The sequence below is a fragment of the Sapajus apella genome, unplaced genomic scaffold (genome assembly GCF_009761245.1).
Source record: "Sapajus apella isolate SASKATOON/1434 unplaced genomic scaffold, GSC_monkey_1.0 scaffold6, whole genome shotgun sequence".
Lineage (NCBI taxonomy): Eukaryota > Metazoa > Chordata > Mammalia > Primates > Cebidae > Sapajus > Sapajus apella.
In genome coordinates, this window is record NW_022436946.1 from 4,304,807 (window position 1) to 4,323,489 (window position 18,683).

The 18,683-nt window shown below is 34.2% G+C and overlaps 1 protein-coding gene across 7 annotated transcripts in view; it reads left to right on the plus strand.

The window, feature by feature from the left end:
- Positions 1–18,683, plus strand: part of SHPRH (SNF2 histone linker PHD RING helicase) — an 85,847-nt gene that overhangs the window by 6,792 nt on the left and 60,372 nt on the right. For 5 of the 7 annotated variants that reach the window (XR_004267732.1, XM_032274527.1, XM_032274531.1 and 2 more), the window contains exons 2-11: positions 2,502–3,177; positions 5,316–5,445; positions 7,322–7,540; positions 9,444–9,522; positions 10,153–10,303; positions 11,456–11,564; positions 12,155–12,411; positions 14,671–15,333; positions 16,597–16,848; positions 17,667–17,745. Coding sequence is in view for 6 of the 7 variants with exons in the window: in XM_032274527.1 (XP_032130418.1) it covers positions 2,545–3,177; positions 5,316–5,445; positions 7,322–7,540; positions 9,444–9,522; positions 10,153–10,303; positions 11,456–11,564; positions 12,155–12,411; positions 14,671–15,333; positions 16,597–16,848; positions 17,667–17,745 (2,572 nt within the window). In the remaining variant the exon portion in view is untranslated. The remainder of the gene's footprint in view (positions 1–2,501; positions 3,178–5,315; positions 5,446–7,321; positions 7,541–9,443; positions 9,523–10,152; positions 10,304–11,455; positions 11,565–12,154; positions 12,412–14,670; positions 15,334–16,596; positions 16,849–17,666; positions 17,746–18,683) is intronic. The other 2 variants (XM_032274528.1, XM_032274530.1) reach the window with 1 other exon arrangement.

An 18,683-nucleotide genomic window follows, 5' to 3' on the forward strand; every position in this document is an offset into this window, starting at 1 on the left:
CAGGCAATTCTCCTGCCTCAGCCTCCTGAGTAGCTGGGATTACAGGCGCACGCCACCATGCCCAGCTAATTTTTTGTATTTTTAGTAGAGACAGGGTTTCACCATGTTGACCAGGATGGTCTCGATCTCTTGACCTCGTGATCCACCCGCCTCTGCCTCCCAAAGTGCTGGGATTACAGGCTTGAGCCACCGCGCCCGGCCAAAATATTTAATTTTGATGAAACTTAATGTATCATTTTCTTACATAGTCTGTGGTTTTTGTTTCCTGTTTAAAATTTTTAGTGACTTTTTTTGGTCTAATCCAATGTCATTTAGATTTTCTCCTCTGTTTTCTTTGAGAAGTTTGGTAGTTTTAACTTTTATAGTTTATTACCTATTTTTAGTTAATTCTTATATTTTATGAGGTAAAGCTTCATTTTATTGCATATTGATATCCATTTACTAAAAGGATACCTTTCTCATTGACTGCCTCTGAACTTCTTTCAGAAATCAATTGACCATATGTTTGTGGGTCCACTACAGGAGTTTATTGTGTTCCATTAACACAATAAACCATTTTTTCCTTTTTTTTTTTTTTTTTCATTCATGCAGTGTTTTATTCACTCAAGAGTACAGGATCAGACACTGTGCCTAACTCAATTGGTTTTAAACAACAGAAAGTAGAGCACTGAAATTGTACCTCTGACTATAGTAAAGAACTTACCCTCTCACATAAACAACCAGAAAAAGGAAGAAATACGTCTGTCTACACTATTACTATGCTATTTTTATTTTGTTTGACATATGTCTTGGAATCAGTGTAAATCATTCAACTTTATTTTTCTTTTCTAAAATTATATTGGCTTTTCTGTGTCGTAGGCGTTTTTGTATAAATTTTAACATCAGGTTGTCAGTTTCTACAAAAGAAACCTGTTGGAATTTTGAATGGGATTACTTTTCTATAGGTCAGTACCAAGAAATTGACATCTGAACATTTTGAGTCTTCCAGTCCATAAACATAGAACATTGTATAGATCTGTGATTATGCTGTTTTCTGTATTTTTGTGTATGCTTGAAAATTTTCACAATAAAAATATAGTCAGTTATCTTTTAGAGAAATTTAAAAGTCCAGAAAAAGTTTATTATATTTATACACATATTTTTCATTTTTGCTTTTGATTTCCCTGTGTGGATCCAGATTTCCATCTGATGTCATATTTCTTCTACCCAAGAACTTCTTGTAACATTTCTTAGATTATAGGTATACAGGTGATAAATGCTTTTGGCCTTTGTTTGTCTTTTTTCACCTTCATTTTTGAAAGATGTTTTGCTGAGTTTAGAACTGTAGGGTGGGAGAAGTGTCTAAACCAGAGAAATATGGCAAATCTGAAGAGAAGCCCTCACTTTTCAGTAATTCAGTTACAGCGTACCTTAGATTGATTGTCCTTGTGTTTGCCCTCGTTGGGTTTCATTGAGCTTCTTGTTTTTCTGGGTTGATGGTTTTTATAGAATTTGGAAAATTTTCATGCATGTTTTTTTCAAAAAGTATTTTGCATCCTTTCCCTGCTTTTCTGCTAAGATTCCAGTTTTATGCATGTTTGACTCCTTGACATTGTCCAGTAGGTTTCTCATGTTGTGTTTATTGTTTTTTCAGTCTTTGTTGATCTCAACTTCGTTTTTGACAGTTTCTTTTGTTTCTGTTGTTTCCACTATTTAAGCTTATTCTGCTCCTTTTTTTTTTTTTTTTTTTTTTCCACTATTTATGTTTTTTCTGCTCTTTTTTTTTTTTTTTTTTTTTTGCCATTTCTAATCTGCTGGTAATCTCATACAATATGTTTTTTGTTTCAGATGTTGCTTTTCCATCTGTATAAATTTTATAGGGGTCACTCGTATAGCTATCATTTCTCTTTGTCACGTTCATGTTTCCTCTACCTTCTTGAACATATTGAGAATATTTATGGTAGCTGTTTGATTGTTTCTGCTAATTATATCATCTGTGTCATTTCTGGGGCTTTTTGATTTTTTTTCTCCTTGTCATGGGTCTTATTTTTCTGTTTTATTTTCTTTTTTTTTTTTTTTTTTTTTTTTTTTTTCTTTTTTTGCATGCCTGCTAATTTTAGATTTGATGCTGGACATTTGTGTTAGATTTTGTTTTACTCTTTTAAGTATTGTTAGGCTTTGTTCTGAGGGGCGGTTAAATTACTTGGGATTGAGAGATTTATGTTCCTATTATATTGCGTATTAAATGTATTTCTACAGTTTATTTTATACAATAAATTGCCTTTACTAAATTTATCTATCAAAGACTAGTAAAACCATTAGAATTTATTAGATACGTGAGATTATGATTAATATGTTCATTCCTTAGTTATATTGACCTGGTAAAAAATTGCTATTGCTTTTTATTTATCTCACTGAAGATTTTATATTATGTGTATGGGCAATGAATTTATGCTGAGTTTCTCGTCGGGTAACCCTTAAATACTAAATCATCCCTTGGTATATACCTCTTGTTGTTTCAATTGTCTTCTAGAGTTCACAGTTACCAACAAAGAAAACTTGAAAATGAGCAGCCGACGGAAACGTGCTCCTCCAGTGAGGGTAGATGAGAAAAAGCAACAGCAGCTTCATTGGAATATGCATGAGGACAGAAGGAATGAAATTATCACCCTAAGTGATGATGATGAGCAGCCCTGCGCAGGTTCAGATACCTCTTCTGCTCACTGCATCATTCTGAGTGATAGTCTAAAGGAAGAAGTGGCTCACAGAGATAAGAAGAGGTGTTCGGAAGTGGTGAGCTTCTCAAAACCAATTGAAAAAGAAGAGACTGTTGGTATTTTCTCGCCTTTGTCTGTAAAGTTGAATATTGTGATTTCTCCCTATTGCTTCGATAATTCCTGGAAAGCATTTCTAGGAGAATTAACTCTTCAGCTTCTTCCTGAACAGAGTTTAATTGAAAATTTTTCTGAAAGGAGCTTTACATTGATGAGTTCAGAGTCAAGCAATCAGTTCCTGATCTGTGTTCATTCAAAAGGTGAAGATGTAGAGAAACAAAAAAAAGAACAAATGAGTATTTGTGACAAGGGTATTCTAGTGGAGTCATCCTTCAGTGGTGAAATGTTAGAAGATTTGGCGTGGCTGCAAAAGAAGAGAAGAATAAAACTTTATCAGAAACCAGAAGGAAATCACATTATCAAGGTACTCAATTTTTATGGTGTCTTTTATGACTCTTCTACATTGGCAGTCCACTTTGAAATTAACTTAGAAGTATGAAAAGCCAGCAGTAAGCCCTTCATTGTTAAGTTTCAAAGTACACTTTATTTTAAGCTTTTAATAACTATAAAAAATGTATGTTACAACTAACCATTTTTAGTCTACACTTTTTCAAGATCTTTCATTTCTACTTTCAGTGACTTGTTTTGGTCCTCATCATCTCTTCCTCTTAGTTCAGCAGTCATTTAACCATTTCTCTGTTTGCTGTTTTGCCCATTCATAATCCTAGAATGGTAATGAATGCAAATGAAATTCTACTCATTATTGCTTACAGAATTAAGTATAATCTTTCTAATCTGTTACACAGCTTCTTCCCCTGACAAACCCTTGAGCCATATTCTTTATTATTCTTCTTTTTATTTTGCCCAGAAACTCCAAATTGATTTATTTATTCCACACTGTCTTTCTGTGTCTTTGCTTTTGTTCTCACAGTTCCTTCTGCTTGAGTTGTTCCCTTCCCCTTCCCTGGTAATTCCTGGTGATTCTTTAATATGTAGTTTAGCATTTAATTCATTCAGGGAGATAGTTTTTTAAATCTGTTAATATTACATGCCCTCTCCTCGGAATCTCTGATACATTTTTTTTTTTTTTGGTTTTTTTTTGGCCTTGGCAGCTTGTCATGTACTTAAATTTTAGATCTTTCCCCTTTGCTAGACTATGAAACCTTTCATGTTTACAATCTAGTAAAGTACCTGGTACCTAAATTTTCAGTAGATGAATGAATGAATTTGTAATTTATTTCAGTCTCTGCCATTCACTGGCCAAGTAACTTTATGTGAATCATTTCAATGCTCTAATTTCAGTTTCTTTATGAAATGTAAATAATATCCATTCTTCTTAGAGCATAGAATTGTGTTTAAAATCAGGTCAGATAAAGCAAGGAAGTACACGTTTTAAACTATGAAGCAAGTTAATGTGCTTTTATGCTAAATCTTGAAAAGATATTTTAAAACGTTAATTTCATGTGGTTTAACTGAAAACTGTCTCATACATTTTTACATTAATAAGAAACAACAATTTCAGAATTCTCAGAAGGAAAGGAGAAAATTTAGAATTATTAGAATGCAATTAATTTTTCCCTGTACAGTGAAAATATATAACCAAGTCTTTACTGATTTTGCCAAAATTGTGGCTCAGTGGTAACAAGTATGTAACAATTTATGACTTACACAGATATCTGTGTTCTATCTACATTCCTGCAAACCAAGTCTTTATCTATTCTGTTTTTCCTGATCCTGAATTTTACAAATATTTAAACATATATTGCTGCTGTAGTAAGACATCTTCAAGTGAACCAAGACAGAATGCAAACAGTAATGAAATACATTCTTTGTCATTCATTCCTGTGTAAGCCTGGTGGATTCTGTTCTTTAGCGAAAATATATGACATTCTCAGCGATTAGGGACTCAGGTCCAACATAGTCACCATGAAGTAAAGGGAAGCTAGACTTCTCTCTATTTTGTAAATGAGAACATTTGGGTCAAAATAAGTAGGTTATTTTTCTCAAATTTATTTAGCTTCTAAATATCAATGCCAGTGTTCAGAATGAAGTCTTTAAACTGTAAAACTTTATACTACATTGCTTCCCTGGGGTCAAAATATTAACATTAATCAAGGTTGATTTTTAAACACGTTTTAGTGTTTGATTCAGTAATAAGGATGCCCAAACCTAACAATGGAGAAGAGTCCTAGCTTGTACATTATAATCTTCTGGTGAAATCTACGTTAACAAACTTGACTGATTACTTCATCAGTTTTGGGAATCATTGCATTGATAGTTAGAACTAGGTGTTCTTATCACATTCTTCCAGGTTCAATTTCAGTTAGGGAAATACTTTCTAGCAACTCAAATTGTACATTGTAGGCACTTAACATTTGTAGAATGAATTTCTTATTGAAAATGAAATGTGGGGGAAATTTGGTTGGTATGTATTTATTATTTGTGGCACAAATGCTATGAATACCTTTAAAAGTAGTATGCTATTTTTTTCCTTTCTTATGTCCTCATAAAGAATGCTATATTTGAATTGAAACTACTTTTATTTTGATTAATTCTTTGTAGGTTGGAATTTATCTTTTGGAAGCTGGCCTAGCAAAACTAGACTTCTTGAGTGATGCAAATTCAAGAATGAAAAAGTTCAATCAGCTCATGAAGAAAGTAATGGAGAAGTTGCACAATTATGTTATTCCAGGTAATATTTTCTGTAAACTTAAAAATTGCTATTACTTCGGAGTTGTGAGTTTTTATTTCTCTAACTCCTAGACATAACAACCAGAAAAACAGCTAATGAAGCCATAATAAAAATTAATGATTTTATGGCAAATTATACTTACTTGAAATGCCCCCACTAATATAATTTGTTTCTTTGTTCAGCTCTGTGCTTAGCTTATAGTAATATTAAAAAATATTTTCAGAGTCAGTATGCAAGTCAAAAGGCAGAGTCTAAAGGGATCCGACCTGGTTGGGATTTTTGCATTATTCCTGTGCTTTTATTTTGTCATGGCCGGAGACTCTTGGCTAGCGTTTATTCCACCTCTCCTTTGCAGTCTGACAAATAATTTCAAAAGCCTGGTTCCCATAAAGACCAGATAACTTTGCTCTATTTCTTGGCAAGATGTTGCATCTTTGGTCAGGACTGCAGATTCAGACTTGTCTGCCATTGGTCACCACAGGAGAGTGTAGATAGCTTGGTGCAGCTCATCAACGTTATCGGAAAAACAGCCCAAATTTTCCAAGTTCTGCTCATGGTGGGTCAGCATTATCTCAGGTGCAAATTATAGAACATTGTCATACTGGAGTTTTTGGAAAATCAGTTTCTAACCTTGATTGTTCTCTGGTACATTCTTTGCAATGCTTTATAATATCAGTAATAGTAAATTATTTTGCAAGTTAAATACTTTAAATGAGGAAAGTATTGGGATTAAAAGGAATGAATTTAAGTACATCTAGAATTTTTAAAGTTATGGCCTTTTACAAATATCACAATTTGTACATTTTAAAGCCTGATAATCTAAGGAAAGCTTCAAATTTAGCTATTAATCTTAGATTTTATAATTATAGTAAAATTCTAAAACAACCAAGCATATAGCTATACATTAAGTATGAAGTTTTGGAAATTTTATGTTGCATATTTTTTATTGGAAAAAAAGGCGTGCATTTTTTTGGTGCGATTTTTAGTTTTAGAAGTTATGAAGTATGTCCTATAAAAATGTATAGGCCTTTTTGAAAGCAATTCAGAAATAAATGGTATAGTTTTTCACCTTGAAATAATTAGGTTTTAAATAAAGAACTATTCGCTGAAAGGAGTTTGTAAATATGTTGAAGGTTTTTATTTTTTTATGTTATAGGAAACATAAATCTTCTACAGAGCTATTGTACTCACCAAATGAAATTAGTATTTTTACAACTTTGCATCAATAGCATAATCACTTGTCTTCCAGATGGCTGCTACTGCTATCAAATGCCTATCCTTTTTTAGCATAAGAAATAAAATGAGAACCCTTTACTTGTTAGACATAGAACAGTTGTGTCTGCATATGGACTTTGTATGTTAAAATTGTAAAAGTAAAATAAATTGTTCCTGTATAAACTTCAAACGGTATTCACATTGAGTTCCTCATATGTTTATAAAATATCCACAATAGGCAAGACATGTGTCAGCTACATGTCACGTTCTCTAAGGGGCTACAAAAATTAATAACTTTGCCTTTGTCTCACTGGGAAAGGGACCAATGCACATAAATGATTGCAGTACCAGATAGATTACAATGTAATAATATTGTATCCAGAATATAAAAGTATTGCACAGCAAAGGAGAGAACGTAATTCCAGCCAAGGAGCAAAAAAAGAAAATGCCATGGAAAAAGTAGGCAGTTAAACTTTCTTGAAGAATGGATGAGTAGATTTTTGATTATTGAGGAATTAAAAGATAGGGCCTTTCAGTGACAGAACACACTAAGCAAGGCCCCAGAGTTGGGCAAGTTCATCATATGCTCTTAGAATAAGAATTGCTTATAATTAGAAAAGGCATTATCAGTTTTTGAGAACATTTGTTGTGTGATGTACAGATGTGTTGGAAGAGGATGAAGATGATTCAGAGAGTGAGCCAGAGGGACAGGACATTGATGAGCTGTATCACTTTGTGAAACAAACGCATCAACAAGAAACACGGTCTATCCAAGTGGATGTCCAGCATCCTGCATTGATCCCTGTGTTGAGACCCTACCAAAGAGAGGCTGTCAACTGGATGCTACAACAAGAGTGTTTCAGAAGCACTCCTGCTACTGGTAAGAATAAGATGCTTAAAGAAAGGCAAATTGATTAGAGAGATTATATGAGAGACAATTAGGGTAGGGAGAAATTGATCATTAAAATAAATGTGCTGAAAATATAAGATAGAATGGGTGTTAATATAAACAAAATTATTTCCTAAGAAATTCTTCAGAATTGAAATCTAAAAAAAATAATTTGTGAGTTTCTTCATTCATAAAAGTTTGAACTGGTTTTTCCTGACAAAAGGAAATCAAAGGCTCCCTCAATAGGAATTTTTTAAAACCAAGGAAAATTTTTTTTACACTCCTTTCAAACAAAGAGTTGCTGTTTAAAATCTGGTCAAGTGGGAATCTTACTGATCATCTGCAAGAAACTTCTCACAATTTAATGGTGAATGTTAGTGACAGAAAGCAAATTTACCAAAGTAGGAGACTTAAGTGATTAATTTTCCTAGATTTTACATTTTTTCTTTATAATAAGTAATAAAATGTCACCTATTGAATACTATTATGAAAGTAGTCATTTTACAGGAGGGATTTATGCCACTTCTTTATTCTTGTCTTTTTTCATTAACTTTGTTGGGGTAAAAGTGGTGTTAGGTTACATGGATGAATTAGATAGTGATGAAGTCCGGGCTTTTAATGTACCCATCATCTAAATAGTGTGTATTGTTCCCACTCGGTAATTTTTCATCCCTCATGTCCCTTCTGAGTCTCTAGTATACATTATACTATTCTGTATGCCCCTGTGTACTCATAGCTTAGCTAACACTTGTAAGTAAGAACATGTGGTATTTGTTTTCCTGTTCCAATTTCTTCACTTCGGATTTAATGGTCTGCATTTTCATCCAAGTTGCTGCAAAAACATTATTTCATTCTTTTTTATGGCTGTGTAGTATTCCATGGTTTCCATGGTGTGTGTGCACACCTACCCCCCTCGTCACACATTTTCTTTATTCACTTATTGATTTATAGGCACTTAAATTGATTCCATATCTTTGCAATTGTGAATTTGTATTCCGATAAACATGTGAGCACAGGTGTCTTTTTGTTATAGTGACTTGTTTCCCTTTGGGTAGATACCCAATAGTGTTGCTAGAGTAAATGATAGATTTCCTTTTAGTTCTTGGAGAAATCTCCATACTGTTTTCCATAGAGATTGTACTAATTTTCATTCCCATCAGTAGTGTAAAAGCATTCCCTTTTTACTGCATTCGTGCCAACATCTGTAGTTTTTTGAATTTTTAATGGTCATTTTATTCTATCAGATAAAAATATAAAATATCTGTTAATCTCTAAAGAAGGCGACTGAAAATTACTTGGTGTTTCATTGGTGGGTAGAAACATGCTACTTATTTGTCAGTTGGTTTAAATAAGTTAAATATTAAGGGGAGGGATAGTGGAAGATTCTGATAGAAGCAAACTCAGCACTTCTGAGTTATGGTTTTAGATATTTTTTTCTCAGTTAAACCTTTCTTCCCACTCTCAGACCTGTAGAAGTGGTCAGGTCTTATTCAGGTAAATGTGTTAGCCCACTAGCATATGTCTATTGAATTATTCAAAGACTTCATATAAATTATTGCAAGATTTATTAAAAATAGACTTATCAGGTAGGAGCTGGTTATGTGTATTAGTTTTCCTGTTAATTCTCTATAATTTGCTACACTTTGCTTTTCTGTCTTATTATTTGCTGATACGGATTTGTGCCCAAAACAAAGGGAGCCAAAGAGTAATATCAGAAGAAAGGAAATAGACTGACATTTAGCTTTTTACTCATGTGTTAAGTAAGTGGCTTTTTCAGAATGAGACTACACAAGAATATGGGTATCACTATGTCAGAGTATTCTCACTGTTAACTTTTATTTTAATGTGATTATCTGACAGAGGGAAAACAAAAATTTATTATGTTTTTCTCTAGAAAGTGCCCTACACTACTTATGGCGAGAGATTGTTACATCTGAGGGTTTGAAACTCTACTATAATCCATATACGGGCTGGTAAGGCAAAATTTTACTTATATGCTTTATTTAAAAAATAAATGTAATGAAAAACTGTCTGAGATTGTTAGCATAGCTGTAACTTTGGCTCTATCTCATGAAGGAGTCAAAGGTGAAGTCTTACTAATTAGACATCTTTATGGATAGGATAGATTTATAATTAATAGCACTTGTCATTTTTCAGTAAATGAATTTGGAATAATAGACATACGGTACTTAGTTGTCAAGATTTAAAGAGATTATTATTCTAAGTGAAAATATTGTCTTGTTTGTTATGGTGCCAGTTTTTCTTTTTTAGGAATCATTAAACATCATGAATGAATCAGTGGTTATTGCCCTTAGTAATTTTTTAATTCATAGGTTCATAAAGATCATAGAAAGAAGGCAGGCGTGTTCTCTTTCAACTACTATTCATTTCTGCAGACTGACTTGTCAGCTCAGGCAGTTTTTTGGGTTATCACAGTTCTTATGTTCATAATCTAGGGTTTGAATTGTTTCATACTAAAATATAGTTTCAGTAAACTTAGACTTCATACATTGCTTTTAGTTCTTTTTAGGAAAAGCAATTAGGAACAGTATAATTTGTATTCAGATTCCTATGATGTGTGATTTCTCTTGTTTTTTCCTTAGCATCATTCATGAGTACCCAAATTCTGGACCTCAGTTGCTTGGTGGAATCTTAGCAGATGAGATGGGTCTTGGAAAGACAGTGGAGGTTTTGGCTCTGATTCTGACACATACTCGACAAGATGTCAAACAAGATGCTCTCACTCTTCCTGAGGTAGGAAGAGTAACAGTAGTGCTTGGAAAAGCGAGGGACATACGTTCTCAAAAAGCATCATATGTTGAATTTGCTTGGCACTTACGTCAACATTTTCTGTTCACTCTGTGGGTAATGATTTATATTAAGGGTTAGTTAACTTCAGCTGGGCAGAGAGAATGGGGTGTTTGTGACCCAGAAGATTTATTTGTTAATTAAGTGATGTTGGCATACTAGAAGAGAATTTGCAGTCACTTACTAAACTTCCTTCTAGTTGGCAGAGAAAGTCCTTTACAAAAGTACTATTGATTCCTCAAATGTTTTGTCACTAATAGAAGTCTCCATATTATCACTAAATATTTTTAAGAGCTATTGAAAAATATTCTACAAATCTCAGACATACACAGCTTAGAGCCAAATTGTTAGAACTTTGTTAAAGAACAGGTAGCTTAGTCAATAGATTGCTAAATGAAACAGACTTCAAGTCCTTGTCCCAAAATACATAATTGTGTTTAAAAATACACATTTTAGAGTTTACAAAAATAGCATCCACTAAGGCAAATATAGTATATAGTTCAGTTTTCCAGTAATGAAATCTGAAATCAGCTCATTAAAACTTTCTGAAATGAAGTCAGTAGTTAAAGGTATAACCATAATTAATTACGTCTAGGGCCCACCAGGCTCACAGCTTTAGCATTATGTTATCTTTCAGTAAGGCCAAGTTTGCAGAATTAGCCTTTCAGATTTGAGTAGGAAATAGAAAAAATATACATTTTTTTTTTTTTTTGTAGAAAAAATGACTTGGAATATATTGACTTAATTATCAGTAACTTCTTTCTGAGATTTCCTGCTCATTACTATTTTAATTCCAAGTTACTTTCATATTACTGTAAATTTAGTGGGTTAATTTTATATTTAAATATACCTTTAAAAATTAATTTCAGAGGTTCCACACATAACATTTTGGTAATTTAAGATAAGTGATTTCTAGCTATAAGCTCAGAAATTTTTAAAAAGGTATGTATATATCTACAGCATATTTGGCCCTTTCTCTTGCAGTTTTTTTTTAACACCTGTTTTGCATTTTGATAAAGAAGGAAAGTTAATTTCAGTAAGCAATTCAGAATACTGAAAGCAGAACACTTTGTAACTACTGAATGTTGTTTATATCAGGGAAAAGTGGTGAATTATTTTATTCCATCACATTATTTTGGAGGAAAAGTGAAAGAGACAGAAGTCCGTAATACCGAATTTGAACCAAAAGAAAAAGTTCAGTGCCCTCGTAAGTATGACATGTCTTAAAGGAAATACCTTCTTAGAGTGATCTTTGCTAAAGTTCTTGCAATCCTTAGAGATATCTTGTAATTGTTATGAATAATTGTTTTTACAGTTATATATGCTTTCATAAATGAATTCAATTACGTCATAATATCTTAACAAAAGTGAAGATATATTCTTTTGTTTGACGTGGTCCAGGTAGTTCTTGCTCAGTCTGTTACATTTAAATTTCTTTAGGTTACAATTTAAACCAAGATTTGTTTATCTTTTAGCAAATGAATGTTTCTCATACTAATAGTAGAGGATACTTAAATAGTGGTGAGGTTTTCTTTTATAATTTTGAATGATTGTTGTTTGGTAGTATTAACAATTGAATATGAGTAATTCTTCCTTCAATTATTTCTAGTACAGTAATTTGTTTCTTAATGTGCTGAGATACATTTTTATTACATATTTTTCAAAATGGCACTACACTGTAATAAATCTTTGATTTTTTTTCTTAACTCGGTCTTCATGCAGATTAAGATTAACCAAGTTTTACTTTCTTTTCATTTTAATTATTTTGACTGAGTTAGCATATCCTTTTACATTTAGCTACACGTGTGATGATCCTGACAGCTGTGAAAGAAATGAATGGAAAAAAAGGAGTGTCCATCCTTTCCATCTATAAGTATGTCAGTTCTATATACAGATACGATGTTCAACGGAACAGGAGTCTTTTGAAACGGATGCTGAAATGTTTAATTTTCGAAGGTCTTGTGAAACAGATCAAAGGCCATGGTTTCTCTGGGACTTTTACGTTGGGAAAGAATTACAAGGAAGAGGATATATGTGATAAAACGAAAAAGCAGGTAACAGAGCTTGAGTTAAGCTCAATATTAACTGCATGTGTGTGATAGCGAGTTCATTGACAGATCCCACCTTGATACTGAAACTTACAATCTGAAGATAAAAAACAAAATATTTAGGAAAAGTACTTATATCTATAACTCATATTTTCTTCTTTGTCGTTGTAAGCTTCATGAGAGTAACTTTATTTTGGTTATCATTAAACCTAGAGGATAGTGCTTGGCACATAAAAAATACTCAGATACTTTTGAGTGAATTATAAAATTTGTTGGCTAAGCATATCATAAGAGTCTAAAGCGTCTTCTGTATTGTTTATTTTTATTATTATTTTTTTAAGAGACAGGGCATCTGTCTATTGCCCTGGCTAGAATGCAGTGGTCATAGTGTAGCCGGGGGAGGGAGCCAGGGCTTCTCAAATGCTCCCAGTTCCCCGACATGCCCAGATCCTTGGCCTCTCTTACCCCAAGAGTGGGGGAAAGGTACGCCAGAGGTGCGGTGAGCTTATGGTTCGAATAAATATCATGGAGCCAAAGAGTTTTGCAGAGAGCAATTTGTTAGGCAGACAGAGAAAAAGAGAGAGAGAGAGAGAGAGGCAGCTCCCATGCTGCCATGGGAGGGGATACAAGGGAGGTAACCGTATAGGTAAGGAGCATCAGGCTTGGTTAACTCTGAGTTATTCCCTCCCCATTTATGTTCTTGTCCAATGAGAGGAGTTCTTTCAAACTTACTCTGGAGTGATTCGTCTTTGACTCTGATAACAGATTGACTACTTGGTCTGCAACAGAACCACCTCTTCCCATAGTTTTCTGTGGGCTTTTTGAACAAAGAAGCTCACCTAGATCTTCTACCCAGCCCTCGCGGGAGAAAGTTAGACAAAGAACTTTACCTTCCGGATTGGGGCGTGGATGGAGGCATGGTGCTGGGAAGCTCCTGCCTTTGAAACCATGCCCCTCGTGAACTTGGGAAGAGAAGCTTTTTTCCTTAACACAGTCCCTCAATAGCTAACTGAAGCGTTGAACTCCAGTGCTCAAGCTGTCATCTTGCCGTAGCTTCCCAAGTAGTTAGGACTACAGGCCACCATGCCTGGTTAATTTTTCTTGGTTTTTGTAGAGATGGGGGTCTCACTATTTTGCCCAGGCTGTTCTTGAACTTATGGCCTCCGTGTTCATCCTTCCTCAGCCTCCCAAGGCATCGATTAGAATTACAGGCATGAGCCACCACAAGCCTGGCCTTGTGTATTCTTCCGCTGCTGTCAGAAGTTAAAAAGTTTGTTCCACATTTCAAAAATATTCATAATACCTTAAATTTGCATTGCATGTTACATAATTTCAAATCTTTTATATAAATTCTCATTTTCCTTATATTATTATCTTTAAAAAATTCCTGCATTTTGATAGAAAACTGCTTCTTTTGGGCCAATAATTTCAATTTGCTTTTAGGGAAATAGTTATAATATTTGCAGACATAAATAAAGACTAATGGTAACAAGTAAAAATGTGGAGCTACCAGCTTGACCACCATGAAAAGTACAAAAAATTCATTTCCTGAAGTAAGGAGTCTATGGTATTATCCTCAGGTAGCATAGAAGACAGCAATGAACTGTGCTTTTGGTAACCCTGCTGCTGCCAAAACTAGAAAATTTCCCTGAGTTAATGCCATTGATTACATGTTGTGTCTTAACTCCCCTGTTTGACTTCAATTCTGATATCACTTGGAGGAAGCTGTCCCTATTACCTACCTGCCTATCATATTCCCTCTATGTTATATAACTGTTTATAATTGCAAGAAAGGACACAGGTAGAAAGGGGAAGGAAAGAAGGAATCTATTTGTTAATTGCAGTAACCATTGCATTATCTTTTACTTTCTTTGGATGCTATATTTTAGTACTTGGTATTTTTGTAATTGCTGTAATTTGTATATGTATGTACAAAGCACTAGTCTTGTATTGATTGAGGCAGACTATAAATCGTAGTAGATTAATAACAAAATATTAGTAGCTTCCTTTATCTTTCTAATCTTTCATCTCTCCAGATCTTGTGCACTTGTAGAGCCTTCCTTTTGTTTTGAGATCTGCAGCCCAAAGTGAGGGTCCTTACAGAGGGCAGATTGAAAGCCACTTATCAGGAATGATTCTCCTCAGGGAAAAGGATAGCAAAGACTGGCTGCTAGATTTTTATATAAAATACTTACATAAAGTCAGGAGTTTAATTTCAGAAATGCAACTATGTTGAAATTAATTAATTAAATATTTTTCTCATAGGCATTAGGGAGTCCAAGGAAAACTCAGAAAGAATCTAGAAAATCGGGGAACAAGGACACAGATTCTGAATACTTGCCATCAAACACCTCTGATGATGATGATGATGATCCTTACTATTATTATTATAAGTCCCGGAGAAATCGTAGTAAATTGAGGAAAAAGCCTGTTCCATCCGCAAAAAAAGGAAAAAGTCAATCTTTTATCAATCCCAATTCACAAGGTCACTGTCCACCTACTACTGACTGTGGAATAACTGATGTTGCTATGTCTAAAAGTACATGTATACCTGAATTCAACCAAGAACTTGAAACAGAGGACTGTGCCCAATCTCTAAATCCTGCTGATGGTGATGTGCCACCTTCTAATATCATGAGTCCCTTTAACACCTCTGATTATCGCTTTGAGTGTATATGTGGTGAACTTGATCAGATAGATCGTAAGCCTCGTGTTCAATGCCTGAAGTGTCACCTATGGCAGCATGCAAAGTGTGTGAATTATGATGAGAAAAATCTGAAGATCAAGCCTTTTTACTGCCCCCACTGCGTTGTTGCAATGGAGCCAGTATCAACAAGAGCAACTCTGATCATCTCTCCAAGTTCTATCTGTCACCAGTGGGTGGATGAGATCAACAGGCATGTGAGGTCATCGTCTCTTCGAGTCTTGGTAAGGCCACTGTGGACTAAAGAGGGAGAGGAAATATAAAGTGTTGTTTCTTCATGATAGTTTTCTCATCTTTGTTTCTTTGCTGTTTATCCTCAAAACTAACGGAATGATTTAATAGTAATGTTAAAGCTTAAAGAAAAAAATTGAGACTAAGAAATAGTACAGTGTTATTCTTTTCTAACATCAGAATTTCAGCATTAAAGCATTTTGAATATAAAAATGTGAAAGCTTTTTAAAAATTCTTGATTATGTAAATGAAAAAATCTTGGTATAAGCATTTACAGTCTTCAGAGAGAAATGTAATCCAAAAGCAGCACTGTGTAACAGGAGCTACTTACCTGATCTGCCTTCTCTTCACTCCAGAATCATCCTCTGAAGCTTCAATTACCTCAGCTGTAAAATAAGAATTTACTTATACAGCAAATCTTTATTCACCGTCTGTTATGCGCCAGGAACTGTGCTGAGTTTTAAAAATAGTATCCAGTGAAAAATAGTATCCAGCAAATATGATTTCCTAAATTACTGGGCACATAGTAATGTTATTGTTTCCTAATGTTAATACTCTTCACTACTTTCATTTTTCCTTTTCATGCAAATGTTACTGAAGGTTGTTGTATTTCATCCACTCTACATAGGCATGGAGAATACAGTAATAAGTAAAACAATTTCTGCTGTTAAGAAGCTCTGTTCTGTGTGGGTAGGCAAACCTTTGAGTCTTAGTTCTGTCAGTTTTGAGTAAGTCACTTTATTTTTCTTATGTGTGGGAAAGAAGTATTAACAACTACCAACAGAATTATTGTTGAAGTTTGGAGATAATGCTTAGCTCAGTATCTGAAACATAAAAGGCATTTCATAAATAATAGCTCTTATTGTTCTAGTTTTTCATACCATTGTGCTTTCACATATGCTATTGATTCCATCCTCCTACCTGCATACGGCCCTTTTCTCTTTTTGCCGCCTATGAGAACCTTTTTGATATACCCCAAGTTTTAACTCCTCTGTGATTTCACCTTCTCTGCTACGGAGTTGGTCTTTTCACAGTAATGCTGTCACGTTTATGTTTATTACAGTTTCTTGCATGTGGTTATGTAATTCATCTTCCACATGAAAACATATCTTTCTCTAAACAGGTATGGGACCTGTCTCATAGCATGAATGCTCCTAAGAAAATAGCGAGGACTGAGTAAGAGTATAAATGAGTGAATGTTTTACTGTTTTTAATGAGCCTTTTTGCAATAACTGCCTATATTGATTGTTTCCTAGGTATATCAAGGAGTGAAGAAAGATGGCTTTTTACAACCTCATTTTTTGGCAGAACAGGATATAGTTATCATCACCTATGATGTGCTTCGTTCAGAATTAAATTATGTCGATATCCCACATAGCAATAGTGAGGATGGACGTCGCCTAAGGAACCAGAAGCGCTATATGGCTATCCCAAGCCCCCTAGTAGCTGTGGAGTGGTGGAGGATTTGCCTTGATGAAGCTCAGATGGTTGAATGTCCTACAGTAAAAGTGAGAGTTTCTGCAAAATCTTTTGAGGGCTGGGGAAGAAGGGGGAAAAAGAATTAGGGGAACTTGAATAGTTTAATAGTTTATGTATGGTTAACCTGTAGGACTGATATTGGTCAAAACTTTGTTGTTAAACACTACTTGTGCTTTTCTCTTGTGCTATGAACTATATAACCCTTTGAAATTAGTTTTATACTCTGAATCATTGCTCTATATGAAATACATATATTTCAGTGAGATGTCTCTTATGTATGATGCAGATCAAAGTAAACTGCATTTAGGAACTTTTATAAGCATTTCTGCTAACTGGGAGCTCATCATGTAGCCTCTGATAGCTTTGAGCCAAAGTTGACTTTGACAGTTTTTTAAATCAGAGGCCAAATGGTAACAGAAAATCCTTCTTTAGAGGACAGAATTTTGATTCAGCCTTTGAGTGTCATATATCTTTATTCTGCTGTCTTTGGCCAGTCAATAACCTGAACTGAATGTGTGAATCATATCCATTAGCATATCTGGAGGATGGAGTGATGTAGGGCATGGATCAGTTTTATTCAGGGGCTTTTTCATTCCATAGGTATTTGAACTACCCCTCTATTTTAGGGGACTGCGTGGCAGCCTCCCACTAATGAGAACCACTGTACTGGAAGATGGTCCATTGAATATGACATTCAACATTGAATGTGATAACTGTTAAGTAAAAGCAGGTACATCTCGCCAGAAGTGTAGCTTTTAATGGGCTGTTTTTCATGAGTATACCTGACTTCTGTGCTCTTTCTGTGGTTTTCTGGGTTTTGTTTTTATTTGATTTTCTCTCTTATCAGGCTGCAGAAATGGCCCAGCGTTTGAGTGGGATTAATCGGTGGTGTATCAGTGGCACTCCAGTACAGAGAGGATTAGAGGGTACTGTATGGTTTCCTCACATATTGCATAATTTTGAAAAGCTTCATTTTTTTCGAGAAAAAAGTATTGTTATGCTTAACCTTTGTGCAATCCTTACTGAAGTGATGAATCATGTCTTTATGGTTGACCTAATAGTTTCAAGCATTTATCTTTTTAAGTGGGACTTAGGTGATTTTTCTGTTTGTATATATCGGGACAGATATATAGTAAGAGCTCTCGTTGCCTTAAGTTGAGCAATTATTGTACCTGCCTAAACGGTATAGATATAGTTTGATTTAGAGTTCCAAAGTCATAGGTAGAAAACAGAAAGAATCTAACCAAAAAGAAACAAAGGCTGGAGCGGGGAAGGAGGAGAGGCAGGAAAAGGGAGAAAGGGAATTAATTTCAATTGACCATGTCTATAAAAGTGGAGACTGTAGTTTTTATTGTATGAACCCATGAATACTAGGACCATATTTTAGTAATTATAAAAGTTATTAGTAGCCTGATAATGTCACACTATATGTATATACCGTTATTCCTTGAACCATTCCCCTTCTTGGACATTTAGCTTGTGTCTAGTTTTTTCCTCCTCTCCACACATACCTTGAAATGATCCCTCTGTGTTAATGTTATTGTCACTTTTTCCATAGAACAGACACTGCATTTCTAAAACCTGTATTCAAGTTGTGAATATCTAAAATGAAAAGTTTAAATCTTGTTTTATATATTTCTCCAAAAGCTGTTATTAAAATATATTTAAATTACAAAATTTAAATATACTTGGAAGTTCCATAGTAAATATTCATCTTTAAAACTTGTCTTTCTGAAAATCCAAGTTTTCATATATTCGTTTTCAGCAGGATAACTTATTCCACTAAAAGCAAAAATATCAGCATCCATTACTTAGACCTCTAAAAGCAGTGTTTTCCAATGATTATTTTTAGGAGGGAAAGGTT